This window comes from Muscardinus avellanarius (assembly GCF_963383645.1).
Source record: "Muscardinus avellanarius genome assembly, chromosome: 16".
Classification (NCBI taxonomy): domain Eukaryota; kingdom Metazoa; phylum Chordata; class Mammalia; order Rodentia; family Gliridae; genus Muscardinus; species Muscardinus avellanarius.
The window spans coordinates 33,109,571-33,123,932 of record NC_137802.1 but is presented as its reverse complement, the minus strand read 5'-3'; the positions used below and the strand labels follow the sequence as shown (position 1 = coordinate 33,123,932).

At 47.9% G+C, this 14,362-nt stretch overlaps 1 protein-coding gene across 2 annotated transcripts in view; it reads right to left on the bottom strand.

Moving 5' to 3' along the window:
* Positions 1–934: 934 nt before the first annotated feature.
* The window catches only part of ACACA (acetyl-CoA carboxylase alpha), a gene marked incomplete at both ends in the record, with an annotated part of 343,744 nt that continues 330,316 nt past the window's right edge, over positions 935–14,362 (bottom strand). For both annotated transcript variants that reach the window (XM_080712598.1, XM_080712599.1), the window contains 4 exons: positions 935–1,058; positions 3,324–3,460; positions 12,080–12,250; positions 12,863–13,017. In XM_080712598.1, coding sequence (XP_080568724.1) covers positions 935–1,058; positions 3,324–3,460; positions 12,080–12,250; positions 12,863–13,017 — 587 coding nt within the window. The remainder of the gene's footprint in view (positions 1,059–3,323; positions 3,461–12,079; positions 12,251–12,862; positions 13,018–14,362) is intronic.

The window sequence follows — 14,362 nt, the reverse complement described above, 5'->3', positions numbered from 1 at the left end:
ACAGCTGCCACCAGGGTGCTTCCCACAGCTCTGGGGAGGCCGCTGCCTGTACATTCAGGGGAAGAGCAGGCGCGTCAGCTGCTAGGGGAGTGCCCTGGTGACAGGGACAGCGACTCTACAGGCACTATTAGCCCACGTGCCTGTCACAGCTCTGGCTGAACAGTGACAACCTTCCAGGTCGACAGAAACAGACAGCTCCCTTCTCTCCCTCCTCAGAGGCCCTTGTTCCATCAGCGGTGTAAAACGCAGCCCCTCTGGCTTCTCTCGAGACAGAGCTGGCCTCGCGGCTCCCCAGCGCGTCAGCCAGGTGAGCGGCGACAAGCAGGTGACCAGCAGGTGGTGGCAGGTCCCTCCACGTGCACCAGGAGAAGCTGACCCAAGGCCGAGGCCTGGCCGGGCTTCTCTCTGCATCTGAGTTCTCGCGTTGCTGGCAGTGGATGTCACGCTCTAAGTGCTCCTCTGATACTTTGGTGTGGTTAATGGGGGCCGGCCCCTCTCCAGGGCCCAGGAGCGCCAGCTGAGTGAGGGGAACTTGGTGGACTTGAGGCTTTCTCCTCTCTTCGGCCCTCCTCTGCTGCCTGTGGCTGCGGCTCATGGGGCCGGGGGCTGTCAGGACGAGAGGGGCAACCCTGCTTTTGTGTAGTAAGACCTCATGGTACGGGCCTGTACCCTTCATTGCCTTCTCAGTCCTGTGCAGGGAGAGGCTCGCTGACGCAGCTGGGATAATAAATACTGACCGGGGCAGGCGTGACTGGGGCTCTGTGATCCTGTATTCCAGGATGACATGCATAACCTGAAACGCTCAAGGGGAAGCAGAATGCCTCTGACTCCAGCGCTGGGTCTCCTGCACCTCTCATTACCGTGGTTTCAGTTGTAAGAGGCAGCTCTGGCCCTTTCCCCCAGAGGCAGGGCAGGGGTAGGCAGGAAGCTCTTCCTACGTGGAAGGGGACTCCATTGTGGAGAGGATCCGCACGACTTCCGCTCGCTGAGTGGGTGAGATGTGCTGGGTCATGTGGACGATGGAATCCATGGCAACCTCCGGATTGGCCTGCACCAAGCTGGAGAGGAAGGTTGGGGATGGTCAGCAAGAGAGGCAGCGCGTCAGGCATGGGCAGCTTAAGAACTCAGCAAGTACACTGGTACGACTTGCGGCAGTGCCTACCACATCGTGCCCATTTTCCTACAGTAAAGTGCTCTCAGCTACTCAGAGGCTGAGGCAGGAGGATTGAAGATTCTAAGCCTGCCTGGGTAACTTACTGAGATCCTGTTTCAAAATACAAGGATTGCTGGGTGTGGTGGTGCACACTTGTAATCCCTGTGCTTGGAAGGCTGAGACAGGAGGATCACACAGGTTCAAAGTCAGCCTCAGCTACTTAGTGAGGCTCACAGCAACTTAGTGAGACCCTGTTTCCAAATAAAATATAAAAATGGTCTGGGAGTGTAGCTCGGAGGTAGAAAGCCCCTGGGTTCCATGTCCAGTACCACCAAAAATAAATAAATAAATACATAAATAAAACAAATGAATTGGGAAGGACAGAGGACTTTGTTTTTTGCAGTACTGGGGATTGAACCCAGGGGCATTTTACCTCTGAGCTACACCCCCTGCCCTAAAAATATTTTGAAACAGGGTCTTACTAAGTCGCTGAGGTTGGCCTCAAACCTATGATCCTCCTTCTCAGCCTCCTTTTGTTTATAGAATTTGAATGGTAACTGATAATTGTGGTGGGCAGGCTCAAGTTTGTAGACTGGTTCAGGCAAGAATCATTAGTGGATATTAAATCTAAGGGGAAATTTTGATGAAGAGGAAGTAATTTGTGGCTTTAAAGTGGCTTTCCACCGGGCATGGCGGCACATGCTTGTAATCCCAGCATTCGGGAGGCTGAGACAGGAGGATGGCAGTTCGCAGACAGTCTCGGCTACTTAGTGAGGCCCTCCGCAACGTAGTGACACCGTTTCAAAATAAAGAATAAAAAATAGGGCAGGGGGTGTAGATTAAAGGTCAAATGCCCCTGGGTTCCATCCCCAGACCCGCAAAAAAGAAAGAAAGAAAAGAAAGAAAGAAAGAAAGAAAGAAAGAAAGAGGCTTCCCACAGATTGCTCCTTGGGTACAAGGAGAGAAAATCAGTAAATATATAGTGGAGAAACTGACCAGGTGATTAAAAATAACCTGGTGTTTAAAAATAACATCAGAGCTGGGCGTGCTGGTGCACGCTTGTAATCCCAGCGATTGAGAGGCTGAGGCAGGAGGATTGCACAGGTTCAAAGCCAGCCTCAGCTACTTAGTGAGGCTCTCAGCAACTTAGTGAGACCCTGTCTCCAAATAAAGTTTAAAATAAGTCTAGGAGTATAGCCCAGAGGTAGAAGGCCCCGGGTTCCACTCCCAGTACCACAAAAATAAATAAGTAAGTAAGTAAATAAATAAATAAATAAAATGAAAATAACATCAGGAGCTAGACGTGGGTCCACACATCTATAATCCCAGTGCTTGGGAGGCCAAGACAGGAGGAATGCAGGTTAGAAGCCAGCCTTAGCAAATTAGCAAGCCCCTGTTTCAAATCCAAAATAAACTAAAAAAACAAAACAAAAACAAAAAAGGGATGGGATGAAACTGACAGGTAGAATACCCAGTACCACATATATAGAAAACAAATTAATATCAGGAGTAGCAAATGAGCACTGTGGATCCTCAAATAGGTTGCACCGTGAAGGCCACATCATCAATGCACAGCCTGAATAATTGAACCAAGAGGAAAGACAGACAACCTCAAAATGAGTAACATTCTACAAGTGGCCCGTCCTTCCTTCCTTCCTTTCTTTTTTGCAGTCCTGGGGATTGAACCCAGGGCTATGGGCATGCTGGGCAAGCACTCTACCACGAGGTATACCCCTACTTCGAATGGTAGAATGGAGATAAATTACAGGTAAACCTAGGAACAGATATATGTATAGAGTTCTTTGCCCTCTTTTTAGTTTTGCAACTTTTCCATAAGTAAGATATTTACAAATAGTTTTGTGAAAACACCCCAGGAGGCTCCTCATCCTGTTTCTCATCATGTGTCTAGCTTAGGTATCTGTTTTCAGAACTCACAGGTGGGCAAGGGAACAAAGCCTTCACCTGCTGAGATTACCAAGTGCCTCCAGTGACTAGTAGCTGAGAAAGAATCATGCCTCTGGGCTGCATTTGCCCCTGTGGCTCACCCACAGCAGACTCAGACAGCAGGAGACCACAGAGATCCGGGGCATCATCTCATGGTTTGATCTCAACTTTTGATTCCAAAGAAATTAGCCCCACTGGTCTAGGGGAGGCCTGCGGCCCGTCTCACCTGCGGATCTGCTTAAGGATGTAGTCTCTGCTGATGTATTTGATGTTCTCCTCTATCACTGAGCGAACACCATCTTCTTCTGTCAGCTGTTTCTCCAGCCACTCCACCAGATCCTTATTATTGTCCCAAACATAGGCCTGTAAACAGATGATTTGTGAAACATCCGTGCCAGGCTTAAAACATTTACTCCCCAAACTCGCGCAGCATAAAACACTGGTCACTGCATGGTAGGAGGAGACCGGCCCTCACCTCTCTTCCCTCCTTTGAGCTGCACAGATTCAAGGCCTCCACCTGGGCTTTCCCAGGACATCATGCTCCCGCCAGGCTGTTCCACAAACACTAAGAGAACCCAGTAACTGACAAGTTTGTAAGAAAGAGTTATGAGCCCACCTCACTTAGTAAAGTGTGACCGAGAGGAAAGGGTCATGTGTGTGTGTTTTGCTTTCGGAGGAACTGAAATGCAGTTCCCAGAGTGCGGGCCTCCAGTTGGGGCCTGTGGATGGGGCCCTGGACTGCACCAGAGCACAGGCAGGACAGATGTGCAGGGAATCTTGCTGCGACAGGAGAGCCAGCTGGTCAGAAAGCCCACCCCCATCTTATTAGCTGTGAGAGTCTGCAAAAGGGTCTATAAGTCTACAACCCTGAAGTCTCAACAAAGCACTCTTGCCTCTTGCTTCTCAAGATCATTTAGCTGAGTATTTCCCAGGTAGTTGACTACATAATAACTCAGGAGTGTGTTAGGAGCCTAATAGCCTCTCCTTGCTCTCTTCTCCTCTCATTTTCTTTACAAATCATTTAGGAATCGTTTTGTTAATGGTTTCCGGAAAACCAAGTACCACCATTAGGGCTCATTCATATTTATGTCATTTTGTTTGGGTAATTAAACACAAAGCTCGTCATTTAAAGGTGTGCTATCCTTCTCTGTTATCACTAACGAAGTCAAAGTCAGAATGACAATGAGTTTGGTGCTGTAATTTAATAGGTGGGTACATTGGGGACTTGCTGAAGCTTTGAGGCTTGCGATTTGGCTGTGGGAAGCCCAGATACAAGCAGTGGCACAAAGGGTCCCGCTGTGCCCGCACCAGGGAGAAGACAGGTTCTCACCAGTCTACCGGTGTCCGGCAACAGGACACTGGACATCAGGCTGTCTCGTTCATGCCTTTTGGTTTTTTTTGGTTACAGGAGATTCAACTCAGGGGCATTTTAACTCCAAGCTACGCCCTGAGCCCTTTTTATTTTGAAACAGGGTTTTGCTAAATTGCTAGATTATAGACATGTACCACCATGCCCAGCTTAGTTCATATCTTTTTTTTTTTTTTTTTTTTTTTTTTTTGCGGGTCTGGGGATGGAACCCAGGGGCATTCGACCTCTGAGTTACACTCCCAGCCCTATTTTTTTATTCTTTATTTTGAAACCGGGTCTCACAGAGTTGCAGAGGGCCTAAGTAGCTGAGGCTGTCCATGAACCACAATCCTCTGGTCTCAGCCTCCCGAATGCTGGGATTACAAGCGTGTGCCACCATGCCCAGCCAGTTCATATCTTTAAAAACTTGGTTTTTAATTCAGGCATGGTGGAATATGCATGTAATCTCAGTATTTGGGAGGCTGAGATAGTGGATTGTAGGTTTGAGGCCAGCCTCAGCGAGACTCTATTTCAAAATTAAAAGGGCTAAGGGTGTAGAGGAATAGAATATTCTTGGGTTCAATCTTCAGTACTAAAACAAAAACACTGTTTTTATTATAAAAACAAAAACATGGTTTTAGCTGAGTTTAGTGACTCACACCTATAATCCCAACTACTTGGGAGGCTAAGACAGGAGGATTGAAAGTTCCAGGCCAGCCTGGGCAACTCTATGAAATCTTGTCTCAGAATAAAATGAAAAGGAGCCAGAAATGGTGGAGCGCACTTGTAATCCCAGTACTTGGGAGGCCGAGACAGAAGGATCCCAAGTTCACGGCCAGCCTTAGCTACTACTTAGTGGGGCCCTGTTTCAACATAAAGAATTAAAAAACGGGGCTTGGGGTGTAGCTCAGAGGTAGAATGCCCCTGGGTTCAATTCCCAGTACCAAAATAAGTAAATAAATAAATAAATAAAATGCCAAGGACCAGGGATGTAACTTAGTGGTAGAGTGTTTTCCTAGCATATGTGAGGCCCTAGGTTCAATCTTTAGTAGCAGCCACAGCAAAAATCCCTGGTTTCTTTTCAAACTCAATTATTCTCCCTAACTTAGCTAGTGAGTTAGCTGTGGCTGGTTATTTATTACTTGACATTTCACTGACTTCCATGTTACAAAAACCCTGAACCTTTACATGTAAAGGATGTAGATTCTTAGGACTAAGGAGCAGCAGCTTCAGATCAGCCATCTCTGTCCACAGAGACAGGAAGATCTGCTCTTTCTGGCAGGGTGGTGAAGCTGCTGCCCTATGCCTCACCCAGGACTAGCAACATCTCCTGAGGCTCCAGGGCAGAAGTGTTTTGCTTCTGAGGAAAGGGAGTGCCACATCATCCGTCCCCCTTGCGGAGGGGGTGGGAACACTGTTTCACCACATAAGGCTTCTTCTTCTTCTTCTTTTTTTTTTTTTCCGTATTGGGGATGAAACCCAGAAGCATTCCACCTCTAAGCTATACCCCAGCCCTAATTTTTATTCTTTGTTTTGAAACTGGGTCTCACTGAGTTGCAAAGGGCCTCACTAAGTAGCTGAAGCTGTCTGTGAACCGCGATCCTCCTGTCTCAGCCTCCCAAATGCTGGGATTACAAGCGTGCGCCGCCACCAAGCCCGGCTTCACATGTGGCTTCTTGACTCACTCATCCAGGCCAGTACTATGCCCGCATACAGATGGATATACCCGGGCTCTAGCCATGGCCACCTAAACTTTGGACATTTCTGTTTACGTCCTCCTCACTGGTCATTTAGACTTCTCTGTTGTTTGAAAACTTTTACTTTTCCCTACTTAAGAAGATTTTGGAGGAGGAACAAAATAAAACAATGAGTGCTTCTTGGGTTTCAGAATGGGGAAAAAAAATTACAACCAACTAGATTTACCCAAGAATCCCAAAGCCTTTAGTTTAGGAGAATATTTAATACTCTTATTAATCATTTTAATCCGTTTGCTTTTAATTAAGAAACAGCATGATGCTTTCCTATCAACATATGCCAGGGAGCAGATTAATTGTGGCTTAAGATAACTCTCCTTGATTGGTGTAATGTATTAGCTAACGAGATGCTTGCTTCTAACGATGCTCAGACACTACACTGGAAAGCCAGCTACCCTCCAGAGAAAACTCTGCCTCCTCTCCTGCAGCCACAAAGCATACTAGGTGTTTAAATTAAACATTTAAATAAAGTTCCCAGACAGGATTAGAGCAACAAATTCCAAGTGTTATGGTTGCCTGAAAATATGGGCCCTATAAAAAGATCTGCTGTTTAATGGATGATAGCCACCAGCTCAAACCTCAAAGCCAAAGGAGTCACAAACCCCAATTGACTGCATTTTTTCATTTATTTATTTATTACTCACTTACTTACATGTGTGTGGTGCTGGAGATTGAACCCAGGGATGTTCTAATTCTGAGCTACACCCCCAGCTCTATTTCTTATTTTTATTTTGAAACAGGGTCTCAGCTTCTGAGGCTGGTCTGGAGCCTTCAATCTCTTATCTTGGCCTCCCAAGTACTGGGATTACAGGTGTGCACCATTGTACTTGGCCACATTACATTCAAACACAGAGTCCCACTCGTTTTCCTCAACAGACCTGACAGGATTTAATATACTGTTGTGAGCTAATTTGTTCCACTGGGGAAAAGCAAGTTTCCTCCCTCTGGGCTATGAAGTTTAGAGCTCCTTGTCTGCTCTCTTAGAATAGAATAGAGGTGGTTTTTTTTTTTTTTTTTTTAGGTACTGGGGGTGGAACCCCAGGGGCTTTTCTTCCTTTGGACTACACTCCCAGACCTATTTTATTCTTTATTTGGAAACAAGGTCTAAGTTGCTGAGAGCCTCGCTAAGTACCTGAGGCTGGCTTCGAACCCGTGCGATCCTCCTGTCTCAGCCTCCCAAGCATGGGGATTACAAGCGTGCGCCACCACGCCTAGCTAGAACAGAGTTTTAAGACACATTCCAAACACCCCAAAGAATGGGCCAACTCTATTCCCAGGTAAAAAAGCATCATCATTCCCCTCAGGATTATGAAAATGTGGCTGTGAAACACTGGACACCTAACTATGACCGGACTGGGCCTACGTCCACTGCCTGACACTTATTCTAACCAGAACATATTCATACTAATACCAATAATCAAACACCACAACACTGGCTTGCCCTACGATGCATGTTCAGCAGACACTTTATCTGCATTAGTGGTTATGCTTCCAAGGCACCTATTGGCCTCACTATTTGTAGTAATTATTCTATCTTACAAAATCAAAATGACCTGTTTGGAAAGCTTCTTGTATAACAGCTGTTAAGCCCTCCTTAGGCAGTGGTACGGCAGGGCCAAGAGTGACCAGGACACAACCTGATGGCTGTGAGTCCTGGTGGCCACGCCCTGCAAACACAGTGAGCTGGGGAGGTTCCTTTCAAGTTCTGTCCCCACTTGGTGGCATGGGTGACACACCCCACAGCAAATGCACATCTGGGAAAGACATTTTCAATATACATCCACTTCCAAGGCTAAGACCCATGCAGAGAAATCCAGGAAGGATTTGACTTCCTGAGAGCTTTGGAGTCCAGAGTGGAAGGCACAGGGCTACAGCAGCTGGCGGGAACCTTGTCTTACAGGCCAAGAGACGCTTTCCTGTTCTGCCCCTCTCTGTTCCTCGGTCAGTAGCCCGATGCTGAGGCCAGGCTTTGAGGACGGTGGGAATCACGTGAAGCAGCCATGCTGCAGTTTCCTCTGTGACCCTCCCCAGGGCCGCCCCTGAGCACTCATTTCATTAAGAATTCCAAGCAAGAGTGAGTGGGTGGCCCCTGGGCTGTGGGGATGTCCAGGCGAGCCAAAGCAGAGAACGCCTGCTGAGCCTCTGCACTGCCAAGAGCCAGCCTGCCCAGCACCGCGAGGCCACACCTTCAACTCTGCCTGTTGCGATTTTTTTGGTACTGGGGATTGAACACAGAGGCATGCTACTGCCAAGCGACACCCCAGCTTGATGATGACAATGATGATGATGATGATTAGTGATGCTGGGGATTGAACCTAGGGGCATTCTACCTCTGAGGTATACCTCCAGCTCATTTTTTATTCTTTATTTTGAAACAGGACCTCACTAAGTTGTGGAGTGCCTCACTAAATAGCTGAGGCTGGCCATGAACCTGTGATCCTTCCATCTCAGCCTCCCAAGTACTGGCATTACAACAAGTGTGGACAACCATGCCCTGCTTATTCTTTATTTTGAAACAAGGTCTAACTAAATTCTTGAGAGCCTAACTAAGTTGCTGAGGCTGGTTTTGAACCTATGATCCTCCTGTCTCAGCCTCCCAAGTACTGGGAATGTAAGTGTACGCCACCATGCCTGGCTCTGTTGTGATTTTTGAACTTCAAATGTGCTGAGGTCACCTTGCTCCCTTTACTTACCCTGTCACTGAACCTGGTGCTATCATAAACATCACCCCCATTTACACATGAGGAAATGGTCAAATAACATACCCATGCCAGCCAGTAAACGCCAAAGATGGATTCTCCAAAGTTTGTGAGATTTTCAAAACCTACATTCTTCTCACAGGTGTAATCTCAATTTCTACTACTGGGGTTGAAGGGAGACTAATCAGCCTGTCTGAAAATCACTTTTCTTAAATGAAACTAAGAACCAAGACAGAAAACACACCCATGAACAAACATGTGCCAGGTTCTTAATACCCAACTTATTTTTATTTTATTTTATTTTTTGGTGGTACCTGGGTTCCTGGAAACCCTTCTACCTCCGGGCTACATTCCCAAACACCTATTTTTTAATATTTTTATTTGGAAACAGGGTCTCTTAAGCCAGCGAGGCTGGCTTTGAACCTGCGCGATCCTCCTGTCTCCGCCTCCCAAATGCGAGGATTACAAGCGTGCGCCACCACGCCTGGCTTTAATACCCAATTTAAATCAAAGTTCTTGTTCCTGTTTGCAGGGAGTTATAGGGACAGTTGGCTTCTCTCTGCAGTGAAACTATGAACCATCCTCACTACACTTTCCTACAATAGGACTGTCCCGGTGGATTCAAACAGAATCTCATAACTCATGGTAACAGATACTTCTAAGAGAAACAAAAGAATTACATTGCTCAGTTACAGAACATCACAATGTCTTCAATCTTCTGTCTCAGAATCTCTTTTTTTCAGGATTAAGAAAACAAATTCTCTAGTGGAAAAGAACACACAGCATGGCTAAGAGATGCCTATCACTACACGTCTTTCCTACCAGTCACCACAATAAGGGTTAGAAGGTCACTTCCTGGTGCAAAGGGAGGGTCTAGACTCAGCTGGTCTCTGCACTTGAGAGGCACAGCATATAAAATCTCACTGTTTGAAGAACCACCAAGTATCCTACGCAGGCCCTTCAGAGGCAGCCGGATGGCTTCTGAACACTTCAACACTTTCTTCTCTCAAGGGCGCTGCAGATTTTATCACCACCCACACTCAACTAGGTCCTGCTGAGCCTGCAGAACACAGACGGAGGTTTCAAAGCCACAGGCTCCGACTTCATAGGATCACCTCTACACTTCTTCTCCTAGCTGTCCCCTGGGAGGTAGCCCTCTGGAGGCTGCAGTATTTTGTACACAGGGGCAAAGGAAACAGTTTCAATTCTTGCGTGTAGCTGGCTCCCAGTGCTCTGCAGCCCCTCCTCACCTCTTGCACTTGAGCTCCAGCCAGCAGCCTGTGTGCATACAGTTGACTGTTTTCTCCACTGATAATAGATGGTGAGGACCTATTTTTTCAGACACACCGTCCCTGGGGAGCAGGATGCTAAGAAGTAAGGGAGGGGCCTATCCACTCACTCCATGCTTGGCAGGAAGCTATTTCTTCTCCTCATCCTTGTGCCTACCCAGGCTGTACACGTCCATTAGTGACTAATGTGGTAGGAAGCGGTGCAGGCCTCTCCTGGCCACACACACACACTCCATTTACCTAGCTGGCCACTCTTAACTGGAGAACAACCTCTTATTTTACACTTGCGTGACTTTCAATGCCAACTTCTACTAGAAGCTGCCAGTAGCCACTGACAAAATTGTCTCACTCAATTATGATGCCAAAGACTGACCTTAACCTGAACCAAATGTCAGATCAGGCTGTGCTCCCCTGCTGCACATCTGAAATATTTATCCAAAGAAGCTTTTCAGTCGTAAAGAAATGGCAGACTTAACACACAGGTGAATCTCGGAAGCACCCCTCTTCACTGGCTTGAAAACTGACTGCGAATCCTGGAGCTCCTTGCTGAGGGCCTCACCCAGCACTTCCAAGGAAGGGGCTGGAGTGCCCCTCTTCATAGGCCAGGACCCTACAAGCCCCCACCAGCCAGCTGGCCCTCCATCAATACTCTAACCAGGCAGTTACCAAACACTGTGGTCATACAGCTATCAGAAAGACAAATACATTTGAGCAGTACTACCAATATGTTCTGATAAAATGTATATGTAATATATATGTAACATATGACTTAATCCATATGCTATTAGCTACTAATTTCTTTCTTTTTTGCAGTGCAGGACCTTATGTATACTAGGCAAGTATTCTACCATTGAGCTACATTCCCAGCCCCTAATTTTCCTTAGTAAAAAGTAGAAATAGAGGGGGGCAGCCTTTTATTCCCATCCTCTGTACCCCATATGCAGCCCACTATTTCGGAGCCAGATGCAGGTGTCTTTGCTCCATTACCCTGGCCTCAGCCCTGCCGATTCCCAGCCCTGAGGCCCGAGTACTCTTCATGAGATCATCGAAAAAGCCAGGCTCATAGTTCCCTGCATGCATGCTGGGTATCTCCTTCTAGCTCTGACTTGAAATCAGATCTTTAGCTGTACTCACGGCATCTCCTGCCTACACTACAATCACGTCCTATTAGGCTTCCTGCTTCTATCCCCTCCATTTCCATCCATTTCCATCACAGCTCCCTGAGTGGTGTTTCTAAAATAGAAATCAGAACATGTAACTCTGCCACTTAAAATATCTCAGTGGCTTCACACAGACCTCAAAACAAACTCCTCCAGAGCTTACAGGGCCTTGCAAGCGTCCCCCTCCCCCAGTGTTCTTACCTGGCACCTGACCTCAGGGCCATCCCAAAATATCTGTAGTTCCTTGGATCCATACTGCTTTTGCTATCATGCCTGCCCCCATTGCCCCTATCCAACCTCTCCTCTGGTTCATTCCTACTTTGTTTGCAAGTCTCTGCTGAGACATCACTTTGTCCAGGAGTCTTCCTGACTCTCCTCCTTCGCCAAGGTCGGTGCCGCTCTCTGCTCTCTTGCTATGCTGTTTGCTGTGTTTAGGGCAGGAACTCTTAACTCATCTGTCCCTCTCAGATGAGCTCTGGGTAGGTAGAAACAATGCCTGTCTCTCTTACTGACAAGTCCCCAGAGCCCAGTGCAGGGTATGTTGTAAGCTGCATAAAGGTTTGTTGAATGGCTGCAGGAGCTACACATGGGATGCTGCTGGGGTGTGCTGGAGGCCCAGGACTCCAGAGCCCCTCCACTCCTGCCCTGGAGGCCTGGAGAGGCCTAGATGGCCCGTGACTCCCAGGTGGGTGAGGAACACGACACGACGGTTCTCCCATGGCACCCACCTACCTTTACCGTTCCTTCCACCTCCACAAACCAGCGCCTCAACATGGCCTGGATCTGGCCGTCGGTCAGTTCAGGGTTGGCGTTGTGGATTTTCTTCTTGATTTGCTCTTCCAGTAAGAGACGCCTCAGCCGCCAGTAAAAGAAGGTACGGGATGTTTTCCAATCCAGGACATCCTACACGCAGGTAAGAATAAGCTTAGCCACCCACCCCTCCCTAATGCACCTCAGCACTCATCTGGAGGGAACCCCGCAATGATACCCACTCTCCAGGCAAGCTTCGCAGACTCCAGAATTGTCCGAGAGGCCCCTGCACTTGCAGGTGTCCACAGTGCAGAAGTGTGGCCCTCGTGCCTTGCTGGCCCCAGCACTGAGCCAGCCACACACAACTGGCAACCAGAGAGGGAAGAACTGACCGAGCAAACTGCTCAAACACCTTGCCTGCAGATCAAAGGTGAATTGGTTGCTGGAACCATGATACTATAATGGTCCACAGCCTGGGAAGTTCCTGGACAGCTGTCACCAATCAAGGTGACATCAGTGACTCACTTTCCCATCAGCAAATGGGGCTTGCTTCCTGAGGAGTGCATAGAAACCTAAACCATACATTGTTTTAGGATAATAATGAACATACAAAAAGAAAAGTCTAAAAAAGGGTCAGAAATGATTTGATCTGCACAAGCTATTTTAATCAGGCCCTACCAGCTCCCTGTCTGTGGGCCTGTGTGTGGGGCACACTCACTCGTGGGTCTCTGCCAAGTCGAAAGAAGTTGCAACCATTGTACTTACATTAATAACACCCTTCTCCTGCATCCGGCCTGGTGTGTCGTGCAAGTCAGCAAACTGCACGGCTACCTGATGGTAAATGGGAATTAGGAATTCCTCCCGCTCCTTCAGCTTGTTCTCCAGCTCCTTCCGCTCAGCTGGGCTCAGCTCTGGGGTGCCTGGAATTAGATCAGCCTGCCCGTCACACTCGGTGGTGACCAGGAATCTCTGCACAGAGGCAGCCAGTCCTGGCAAGCTCAGTGCCACCCACCTGCTTCCTCTGCGCCGGGCTCTCCACTATATTCACCAGCAGTCCTGCCTTGCCCTGCCAGGCAGCCCACATGACCTCTTTCCCCTGCGCAGGTCACAAGTGTAAAAGCAGCAATGGCAGGATGGCTGGTCCCCAGGCCTCTCTCCAAGCAGGTGCAAAACACCTGAGGCCCGCACCTCCCTCACTTGCTGACTCACTGCCAGGTGCTTCTTTCCCACCAGAGGCCAGGGGCTGGCATGTGGACACCATGCCCATCCCTGCTGGCCAGCGTTGGAACAGCTGGACTATCTCAAGCATGGGATGTGGTAGGTGGTGGGAGAGCTTCCCCTGTGCACAGAGTAAATTCCAGGAGTCCTAGTTTTCCCATGTCCATGGCAGTCATTTGCCAAACTGGTAAGCCCCTGAATAACTCCTAAAGTTGCAAGCCAAAGTATTCTACAGCTTCTAATTAGAGCTGGGCCCATGTGTCTTGTGTCAGCTCAGTGGATTAGCCCTGGCCTCCCACCTGAACTGCCACTGGCAGAGCCAACCCTGATCAGAGGGGCAGAGACATTCTAGTTCTTGGGCTAAAAGAGAAGAGGAAATACAGAAAGGCAGTCCACAAATCCTATTTGGATTACTGAGCATATAAACACACAGTACTCTCACTTAAGAAGGACCCCACAGCCCCTGATCAATAGTGTCCTAGTAGAGGTGTTGTTATGTTGGACTTTTCTTTCTAATTAGTTTCAGAATGGGATCTGCAATCAATACTGAAAATTTACCTGCCTACCTAGTAAGGAGGAGTAAGTCTAGCTGAGGGAGCAATAGGTGACAACCCCTGGTGTTAGGACAACCTGATGTGCTTTGTCACCACAGCTGACAATTACATGAGCACAGGGGATGGGACGCAGAAGAGAACGGTCTGCTTCAAGTCTGGCTGCCTGGGGACAGGCCTTTTTCTTTATGCCACTATGAATCATGTGCCAGAAACAGCCTCGGGTGCTGAGTGAGTCGTAAGTATTATACATGAAAACATGTTAACAAAACAGGGATGTAACTGCGGGACCTAGTTTCATTTTTAGGAGGTTTTTGGATGCCCAATTCCACTTCTTCTTTCATTCTTCTTCTTCTTTTTTGCAGCACTAGGGATTGAACCCAGGGGCATTTTATCTCTGAGCTACATCCCCAGCCCTATTTTTTATTCTTTATTTTGAAACAGGGTCTCACTAAGCTGCTGAGAGCCTCACCAAGCTGCTGATGCTGGCTTCGAA